The sequence below is a fragment of the Ipomoea triloba genome, chromosome 13, assembly GCF_003576645.1.
Source record: "Ipomoea triloba cultivar NCNSP0323 chromosome 13, ASM357664v1".
NCBI lineage: Eukaryota > Viridiplantae > Streptophyta > Magnoliopsida > Solanales > Convolvulaceae > Ipomoea > Ipomoea triloba.
In genome coordinates, this window is record NC_044928.1 from 3,179,258 (window position 1) to 3,189,846 (window position 10,589).

Sequence of the window (10,589 nt, forward strand, 5' to 3'; positions counted from 1 at the left end):
TTCAAGCTCTTAGTTAATTATTTTTAAATCATGTACTTATATATGTTACCATTGCCTTATTTTATTAATTTATTTTAATTTTGAAGTTTGTAATTAATTTATTTTAATTTTGAAGTTTATTGAATTACAAGAAAATATGTTAAAGGAATTAAAGTAAAAAAAGAATTAGTATAACATAAAGGATGCCAAAGACCTTGTGGTCTAGTGGCATTCGGTGGCCCGGTTTACACTTCTACATGGATGATGGGGGTGAGTTTGAGCAATAACTTGAAAAAAAAGAGTCCAAATTAAATTTTAATACATATAAATATTAATATATTATATATAATAATATAATATAATATATTTTGGAGATACAGGATTATGGTTCGGGGTCGAGGCGAGGAGTATAATACCCCTTTTTTGAAGAATTCCTTGTCTCCGCCCCATCAGGACAGAGATCGGAGATCAAATTTTTTTTATCGAGATCCTTTGAATTGACATCCCTACTCATAACGATTGTATACAAATTTTGAATCCAAAGTATTTGGGTCGTAGTAGGCCCAATCAGGAATATACAAACATTTAACAAGCCCACAAATATTCACGTAGAAGAGTAAACCCCTGTCACGACGGTGTCTGAATCTCAATTAGGGTTCATTTCAGAAATTCCCGATGAAATCCCGGTGAACATGGAAGAAGACCTCCAAATTTCCCTCGACAAGCTCCCAATCAAACGCGTAGAGTTCGTCGAAGAAAACGGCGCCGAACGGTTTCCTTCGTGCGTTCTTCTCCCCGGCTCCATATCTGTACTCTTATGTATCAGTGTATCTTTACGAGCTTGACATTGATGCGTTTTTGTGTGTTCTTAGAAGTGATGTTGGGTACGATGAGAAAACGGTGAGCTTGATAAGGAGAATTGACTTCGCGTGGGCGGTGGAGAGAGAGGATCCGAGTAAGAAGCAGAAGAAGAGTAGTGCAGACTCGAGTTCTTCGTCGAAGGAGACAAGCGCCAATCAACCATGGCCGTGGCAGAGCTTGGTGGAGAATTTGCAGCTGGCTCATCAAGAGCTCTCTGTCATCATCGATCTCATCAATACTGTAACTTCTGTTTTCTGCTTCCTTATTTTATTCACGTGAATGTGCATTTCGATGTTGATTGTAGTGAATGATAACTTGGATAGGTGACTGCATTAATATGCTTTAGGTGCTACTGTGCTAGTTATCTTTTAGATTATGAATGCAAGTTTGAAAGCTTTTGCTTAGCTTTTCATGGATGATGTATGCTGAGGTGGGTAGAAATTTCTTGTGCATACTTTAAATTACTGAAGCAGCCTAGTCTATGTTTTGTTCCAAGTGCGCCCAGCCCCTTGCGTGCTTTCTCTCCTCACTATCAATATTTACATATGCAGATACTTAAAATTTAATAAAAGAGCTGAATTTATGCACGTGCATGGGTGCTAATTAAATGAATAATGTGGGGAAGAGACCCAATATACTTAGTGAGGGCCTCTCTCTTGAATGACTTTGGACTGTTTGCTGCTTCATTTGGCACTTATCACTGCCCAATGATCTGTTTGGCAAATTTTAATCTTTAACCATTTTCTCTTCAGTTTTAAGTGGTGCACAATATCGAGTGAATGAGCATGTAAGTTAATTGCAAGAAAATTAGAGGATATATTTAGCATATTCTTTGTATGTTGCATCTAGGTGGAAGCAAATGATGCAGTTACAGTGGCTAGCATGACCAGGCCGAAGCAATTACCTAATGAGCTTCTATCTGACCTTGCTGTATCTATGACCACCAAGCTGCAAAGTTTTCGGGTATGTTTCCAAATCATTTTAGTATATTTGGATTCTCCTTGTACTACTTAGTAGTTACTACTAATTGCACTTTTCCAATATCTTGTTTGACAGATTCTCTAGTTTGAAATCCATTCCCTTTTCAGTTTTCATATGCCTACTCTAACAGTTGTATAGCTTCCTTAACTTCCTTCAAATTTGCAGCACTTTGGGAAGTATTTTAAGCAATCTGCAAAAGCATTGGAGAAGCAGGTAGCTAGGGAAGCAAGGTTTTATGGTGCTTTGATAAGGTGAGTTTGCATCTATGCTGAAGGATGGCAATACTAGATTTTTGGTGTCTGAAAGTCATCTGCTTGAACCAATTAATTACTTCAATTTTTTTGGTGCCCCTTTTATTCAAACAATGTATATCATTAGTTCATTTTGTGATGAATGGATAGGTTGCAACAAAATTGGAAAATTAAACGGCATCGGATGGTGGCTGCCACTTCTGGAAATGAGGGGTTTTACATTGACTTATTTGACAATACATTACATGATCCAGCACTTGTATTCCGTCCTTCTTCTGTTTCTGTGGTCCGTATTGAGCATGACCCGGCTGGAATGCTGGCTGTAAATTTGCCGCCTAATTCATGTCAAACTCTTCAATTCGAGTTTCTTGGTGCATATTCAACTGGTAATGCCAGGAATACAAAGACAAAAGTGAGGGGCATCATCAAGGATTCTGCTGGAGAATCTAAGAAAGAGAAAAGTGATGATGAACATGTGAAAGAAACACATTGTACCCTACGTGAAGTCCATAGAGCCATATTCGATGAGCAGGTATTTCTCTGTTGCAGTATTGCACCTTCAAACACCCCTGGACCCAATGCAAAAATCCAATTTAAAAAAAAAAAAAAAAAAAACCCTCTCCCTATGAAGATGCATCTTATATGTGCCTGTGTGGCTAATAATAATACATCACCATTTTTTTCCATTTCATGTGGTTCCAGGTATTTGATCTGGTGAATCGTGAAGCATTCAACCCATCTTTAGGTGTTGATGTGACAGGAATTCAAGAAAACTATTTGCGTTTAAGCATTGGTCAAGGAGCATCTGTGTCTCTTTCACTTGTGTCATCTAATGAAGGTGATCAAATAATCAATGGTGAAGGTGATGACAATTTAGGTGCTGGAGTAGTGCCTGTGGAGTCTTTTGCTGCATCTAAATTAGATGATAGTAAATTGGACTTGAAGAAGTTAGGGAATCTTAATCAGATCAGTTTTGAAATTTACTTGCGACAAATTTTCCATGAACATGTGTTTGCAAGAGCCAAAAATAGATCATTGAATTCTGTCAAATCTCAAGCGTCTGGTCTGCCTACAAAGGATGGTCCAAATCTTCTCAGTCATTTCTGCATGTCTCTGGCTCACAGAATCTTCTCAAACAAAGTTCTTGCAGAGCTGGAATGTCTGGTATGAAGTTAATTGCTTCATTTAAGGGAACTAGATTTCAACCTCAACTCAAAATTCTTTTCTTCTTGGTTGAAGGTTAGCAGAACACCTTATGTTGAATTGATATCTCACCCCACTTGGCATTCTCGAACATCATCATGGACGCTCTTGATGAAGGTACCTCAGTCAATTCTCAATGCAGGGAATGAAAGCCATGCATCCTACCTGGATAAGAATGTGAAGTCTCAGTTCCGGACTAAGGTTTCAGTGTATGATGATTGCATCAGCGTGGAAGGTGAAGGTGCCCCCAATGTCGTCGGTCTGTTCAAGGGGAAATCTGAGGTCACGTGCTCTATGAACAGATATGATTGTGATTTGGCAGATCTTCCTGCCATTCTGCTGCAGCAGGTTCAAATCCTTGTTTTCACATTGCCCTAATGGAATTGGAAGCATGAACTATTTTACTGCCTGTGATAAAAATGACTTGGGATTACATTTGCCTCTGATTGGGTTCAACTAATTGATGTATAAATTTTATACAATAAAATCAGGGTTCTAGAATCACCTAAGCATATAACCAAGATATGTTGCACTTCTACTTGCTTTATCTAAAGCTGTTATTGAACTTTTATCACAGGTAGCCAGCCAAGTTATTCGGTGGCTTCGTGAGGAGGCTCTAATGGTGGGCATTAAAGCTAATAGAGACTTTTTATCATTGTGGTTTGAGTTGGAGCAAGGCGAGACAGTCGGTCTCGTGGCACATATTGACCCCAAAGATCCTATAGGATGCATATCTTGGTGGTTGGTAATGGAGGATGGTTACTCAGAAGAAAACAAACTTCAAGTTGACATTTCTAATGGGGAATCGGAAAGAAGGAAGTTGTTAGGCTATTTGTCTTTAGGTGTATTGTACTCTACTTTATTGGACTTGGTTAGCCTAAGCAGTGGTTCAGGGATGAATTAAACTCATTGGACACGCTTCCATCTAACTTTACTTGATATGCATTTCCTTAATGTAGAAGTCAGTTCAGATATGGTCATTTCTCTAATAGGATACAAATTAGTTATATGAGGGCTAAATGAGAATTTGGTGTTTTTTTTTTGATTGGTATATACAAACCCAATCAAATAACATGTTTTTTTTTTTGAATAGTACTGACTCTATTACATTGAACCCACCACCTCCCATATAAAGGGAAATGTTTGATGCCACTGGACCACAAGGTCCTTGGCAATCAAATAACATGTTAGTTTTGAAAATAATTTTGGAACAAATTCTAATTTTGGATAAAAACAAACACGAGCACACACATATATGGATTAAACATTGTACAAATTATATGCATGTAAATGAGTTCATATTATGGGTTTGTAATTAACAAATTATATGCATGTAAATAAATATATTCACTACATATATATAATATGTCAACTGCAAACAAATAATATGAAGTTAATCAATTATGTGTATTTAATATGCAGTTAACCAATTATGTGTATATGAAGTTAATCAATTATGTTTATTTAATATGCAGTTAACCAGTTATGTGTATTTAATTTATTTACAGATACAATTTATTTTGAAACTTTATTTAATAGACTTTAATCAGTTAATGTATTACTCCCTACTATTTTATTTTGAAACTAAAGGTATATTTGCCCACAAGGAGGATATTTAATTCCATAGCTTATAATTGTTTGATGTAACATTATTATATTTTAATTTATTCTATAATATATTTTAAAATAATTAATAATAATGACAAATAATTAAATAAATAAAATTATACGGAGAAATAATTTTCACCAAAATCTAACATGAAAATAAAATTCTTTTTATTTTTTATTTATCATGAAATAGTTAACTTATTCCGTGTTAAAAGAAAAAAAGAAAAAAATCCAGTTACAAACTTACTGATAGCCATAGGATATATACTTGTATCTGCTCGGGTTACACCCAGTATCAAGAGGAGCCTTTCCCAACCTAGACTGACATGTATATGTTTGGTCCGACCCGAGTACAAGCCTACGGCTGTTTTACTAAGGCTTCATGTTGTTAAGGGTCAATGCTCGCCTGCTCGGTGCTCACTCGAGCATAGCGACCCGACCTTGGCTCTCAAGATGATAAGCATATTTTATCATCCGACTCCCGATCCCGATCGTACTCTAATAAATGGATAGTCAGAAATCTCCGTACACATGGACCTACCAGGGATTGCCCCAAGCAAGAATGGTACATGTAGGACACGTGGCTAACATGCGAAGCTTTTGACATGTGTCTCTTCACCCCGCTATATAACTAATATAAGGCACATCCATCACCTTAGAAAGGGATTTTAAGCATTTTTTTTTCTTCCTCTAGAGTACTTATAAGCTCGTGATCCTTTGACCCTCAGTCCTAAGTACCCGAGCTACTATACTATAATTTCCACTCTTATCCGTATACTTGAGAGTATTTACCACGTCACTTACAATGAATTGCAAGAACTTCTCATATGTTGGTTGCGAGCAACAAGTCCAATAACACATAAATGAGATTTACTTATTACATATTTTTAAGTAAGAGATACAAGTTTCTCCCGTCGTGTATTAAAATATATTAAAAAAATAAAAAATAAAAAAGAGAAGTTACTTGGGCACGTTGACGGGAAGAATTTGGGGAAAAAAATTGTATCGCTGTAGCAATGAATCCAATGATCCCAAAAAATATGGCTTAAAATACGATGAAATGAGACGCGGAAAAGGAAATTAGTTTCAAAAATTGAAGATTAAAATAGATTGAAGTGATTAAACCAAAACATTCCGAGTTGGAAGAGAGGTAAAACAAGTAACCAACAGAATCTGAGAGTGATTCCGTGGCTCGCCCTCTTCCAACCCTACCAAAGCCTCTGAAAACTGCTTATTCAAAGCTGTTCGTGCTCCAAAAAGGTGCCTGATTCTTGAGTATTTGTGTTGGTAATGTAATGTTATGTTCAGCCATCTACTCTTCTTTTCATCTGCATTGATTGCTCGCCCCTTTTCATTTCTAAATCCCCAAGGGTTTCTGGCGATTTTTTGGGTGTTTTCAAATTCTTGAATCTTTGGGGGACTTCTCGAGGAAGTGAAGGCATTGATTGGAGCAGGGTTTACTCATAAGAGGCTTCCGATTTTGGGTGATTTTGGTTATGCATGAATTTGGGTTGTGGGAAAGATTTTATCTTTGATGTGAGTTTTATCAAAATTTTGTATTTCTTTGAGATAGCTTTGGAGATTGAAGACTTGTGTTATTATTTTTGTTGGGTTGAACGACGATTTTGTTCTGTTTCTAGTTGCCCCCTTAGACTACCGTTTTAGAGGTTGATGCTTGTACTATTGTTCTAGAGGTGGCATTGTTTCATTGTTTACATCTGAATTCACATTGTACAATTGCTGGGGGTCTATTAAAATTTGAGGTCTTTGATTGGTGCTCCTTTGGTAAGAGTACAATTTTCTTGAATGAAATTTTGAGAGAGAGAGAGAGAGAGCTACAATTAACTTTTTGGTTAGATTCTATTGTGAATATGTCGGGTGGATCACCAACAGTTGGAGGTGGATACATGAGGCAGAGGTACAGTCAAGGGTATTTTTCAAGTGGTGATGACCTTGAGGATGATGCCTGTTCTAGAATATGTACGGAATCACCTTCATTCCCAACTACACGAACATGGGTTGAGATTGTAGAAAATTTTCTTTGGATTAGTTCAGCACTTTTTATCATCTACTATGGCGACCGGCACTACAATTTTATTTACATACTTTGGCATGATAATCGCATAAGAAGGTATGTCATTGAGTTGTCCTTGCTTCAATTATTTTTCATGTTTAAGTATTTGGTAGTTATATTCTATTATTAGTAGGTTTTTATTAATGATTTTGTTGTTGTTTTAATATATTATGAGAAGAATAATAGTTTAGTGTCCAAAAATTGCTATCTATATTTGTTTTAATGTAATTGTATTAATGGAATGGTACACTTGATTATGCATTAGACCCGAAGTTGATTAGTATACTTCTATAGCTCTTATCCAGATAAGAGAGGACTCAACTAAAAATCTTATATAATACCCCCTAAATTACATCTCCAGTTCTCCTCACAATGACCCTGTCAAACAATGTGTTCTCGGTGCTTAGATTTAGCTATAGGAGATTAGATTATCTATCTAGTTTTTGTTATCACGTCAACTGCTAGGACCATATTTGATACTGTTTTAGTTTATAGTTCTTTGTATTTTGATGTATATGTAATGCCCTAGTAGTAATCTGTAATCATAATTATATTGGATTCATTTCAAGAAATTTATAAGATGTGCTGATTACTAGAATTTTTATTTAACCGGGGCTTGTTAAGAAGAATTGCACCTTGACAACAAGCAGAGTAACTCAAGATCTAATTTACCAAGAGTAGAACTGAGAAACCTCTCATGAATCTAATTTACCAAGAGTAGAAGTGGGGAATCTCTCATGAACCATGATAACCCAACCGTCACCATTGGTGGGCCTAATAGATTATTATGACAATATTAACAACATTAAATCCCAGTATTTCCCATTCCTAATATTCCATTAGATCTATCAACAGAGAAGAGAGGACACACCATAATTCAAGAAGTACAAAATGCAAGGAAAAGTTCAGAAAACCTTCTTTTGTTGTTGTTGTTGTTCAGGCAAGGAGGATCAGGAAACTCCAACTAAATGGTCTCTATAGTAGAAGTCTATCTGAAACCCCAACTAGCTTATTACATGTGTCATGTTTAATTATTTTTGAAGTTGTTTACTTGTATACCTTGAATTGCCTTATTTCAATTTCTTTGGAATGTTGTTGCAAGTTTGCTGCAATGCATGAAAATAGCATTAAATTAAAATGCTCATTTTGACAGAAGAGATAACCCTCAACCAAATAGGTTATAGGTTTATATTGCATTTCTAAAATCTTAACCAAACACAGATTGAGCACCTTCTCCGAAATGTACTTAAGGGAATGCTTCTACTAGAAATCTAATAATCAAAGTTAATGTGACATCCCCTGAACCAAAAGACAAATTGCCCTCTGTTATGTGGCTGTTCTTTTCTCATGAAGCAAGGACTTAACTCATGCTCTGTATTGATGTTTATAGGCTATGTTCATAACTTACATTTTGTGTTCTCTATATAGGTATGGCTTTTGATTTGAAATAATGGTTTCTTGCCAGATAGAGAGCTCGTATACAAACCTAAAATTACTTTCTTCTATAATTGCATCTGCAAATCAAACAATTTATGGCTTACAACTTGACTGAAATGGACAGTGGATATTGAGTTGGTGCTGTCAGTACTTATCATCACATAACAGATATCTCCTAGTGTCAGTAGGCAACAATCTTGAGAAAAGCACAAATTGTTTACTACTAATTTGAAGAGATATATAGGTGGAAGACACTAAAAGAAAAGGTGAACTGAATTTTTTTAAGATTGAAAATTTTATGCATTTAACAGAGCCAACATCACTAATATCTCAAATTTGGTTAGTGTTTCATGAGATAGATGCTGTTTCTTTATAGATCCCTGGTTGTTAAAGGAAATACAATGGAGTAGATTTCTAAAACTTGTTTTGAACTGTCAATTTTCTATTATGTTTCTCACTCACATAAAATGGTACTCTCATCAAATTTGATTGTTTCTTTACATGGATTAAGGAATATTTTATATGTTTCTTCAGTTAACAGCCTTAAATCTACTTGTGCAGAATACCATTGTATGTGGGGATGTTTGCTGTCGGCTTGAATAGTCTCTTTTTCTTGTATACTAGTACATTAGCCTGGGGAATCAGAAAATCCAGTGAGAAGTGGGAAATTTCAAGTGCAGCTGCTTTGCCATTTGTAACTGTTAATGGACTCGTATCATTCTGCTTGTAAGAGGAATTGTGGTTGTTTTTGAAACAATTTCTTGTACCTTTGAGGTCAATCTTGCTTAAATTGAAAAAATTATTATGCAGGTTTGTGTACGCATTGTGGCCTATTTGGAGTTTCTTGACTCTCCCTCTCGTGGTATGCCCTATGTTTTGATGCTTTGAAACTTGTATCATTTTTTTTACATGAATATGAATGGCTTAAAGGGCTGTTCTAATTACTTTTTCATTTTCGTTTGTTCCCTGTCATAATAAAAGATTACTATGTGTATTTCAGCTCAATAGCTTTTTGCATGAAATTTTGTGATCAAGCAGCTTTCTTTTGATGTTCAGTCAGAATAATTGATGAAAAATAAGATACATAACTTGAATAAATGTGTGTATTGTATGGCCTCTTTTGAATTATCTGTTAATATGAATTAAAAACTGAAAATTGTTACATATGCTTCCATTTTTTGCAGTTCACTCTGTTTATGGCTTGCATGGTTATATTTCCATATTTGGTCCTTGGGACATTTAAGCCTCAAGCAGACATGCTTCGTACAGATTAGACGTTATTGGACTCGTTAGGACAGTATATCCCCAAGCTGACTTAGTTTGATGGTGTGTGCATTATATGGATGGCTATCCCCGGTTCTTCTGAGGTTGAAGCCTTCTTTTGACATTGTTGCCGAAAAGGAGACTAGTTCCAGCACAGATGCAATGTATAATAGGAGCTTGCTCCATTTACCTAATTTATTAATTCTTCCTTCTTCACCTTCCCCCATCCCCCCAAAAGAGTACGTAAATAAGTTGTATTTAAGGCTTTTAGATTTGGCAGTTCTGCTGGAACCTTGTAGTCGACAGAAGAACCTATATGAAATCAAAACACTCGGAAATTTGTCAATGTTTTCACTGGCAGAAAAGAAAAGTAGAAATGGGTAGAAGGACAGAAGGAAGCAGGTAGCGGGATAAAAACCATGCTTCACATCGTCTTTTGCTTATCTAGAGCTGCTGGTCTTTTTAATTACTGTTCTTGCTTTAAATCTCTACAACTTCTATATGTGGCAGTACAAACTGGCAAAAGTGTTGGAATTGCATTTGAGCTTCATAGTGTGCTGATCCAACTACACGGGGATTACAGCTGAATCAAGTTGAGTACATACAAAGTATTGTTTGGAAATTGTTGGGAAAACCCGAGATATAGTCCAGGAACTCCATGTTTATCTGATGAAAAGTAGCGCTGATACTCTGGTTCCGAAATCAGACCACTTATTCCAGCATTGTAATTCTATCAATATGAAAAGTTTCATTATACTTGTTTCTGTCCATAGCTTTTCTTTGCAAAGAGTTTGCTCTCTTTTTTCCCCATAATCATTGCAGATTGCAGATATCTTAGCCTCCCAAAGTGGATGTGCAAAATGCAGCATTTGGTGATTGAGTTGCCAGGTGGAGAGATTGTTGGGGGTGGGTGGTTGGGGGGGGGGGGGGGG

At 36.1% G+C, this 10,589-nt stretch overlaps 2 protein-coding genes across 5 annotated transcripts; both read left to right on the plus strand.

The window, feature by feature from the left end:
• The first annotated feature begins 477 nt into the window (after positions 1–477).
• LOC116002534 (mediator of RNA polymerase II transcription subunit 17) lies at positions 478–4,295 on the plus strand. Of its 2 annotated transcripts, none has more exons than XM_031242703.1 (8): positions 478–760; positions 855–1,080; positions 1,690–1,803; positions 1,987–2,072; positions 2,223–2,604; positions 2,775–3,236; positions 3,312–3,623; positions 3,853–4,295. In XM_031242703.1, the coding sequence occupies exons 1-8, from the start codon at positions 672–674 to the stop codon at positions 4,177–4,179; spliced, it is 1,998 nt and encodes a 665-aa protein (XP_031098563.1). In that variant the 5' UTR covers positions 478–671; the 3' UTR covers positions 4,180–4,295. The 2 variants fall into 2 exon arrangements, with proteins under 2 accessions (XP_031098563.1, XP_031098562.1); XM_031242702.1 differs by having other exon boundaries at positions 484–760; positions 852–1,080.
• Positions 4,296–5,925: 1,630 nt separating this feature from the next.
• Positions 5,926–10,425, plus strand: LOC116003091 (transmembrane protein 128). Of its 3 annotated transcripts, none has more exons than XR_004094615.1 (5): positions 5,926–7,014; positions 8,956–9,120; positions 9,205–9,256; positions 9,579–9,821; positions 9,938–10,425. XR_004094615.1 is itself a non-coding variant. In XM_031243267.1 (4 exons), the coding sequence occupies exons 1-4, from the start codon at positions 6,755–6,757 to the stop codon at positions 9,666–9,668; spliced, it is 567 nt and encodes a 188-aa protein (XP_031099127.1). In that variant the 5' UTR covers positions 5,926–6,754; the 3' UTR covers positions 9,669–10,421. The 3 variants fall into 3 exon arrangements, 1 of the variants encoding a protein (XP_031099127.1); XR_004094614.1 differs by having other exon boundaries at positions 9,579–10,059; positions 10,168–10,421; XM_031243267.1 differs by having other exon boundaries at positions 9,579–10,421.
• Positions 10,426–10,589: the final 164 nt, after the last annotated feature.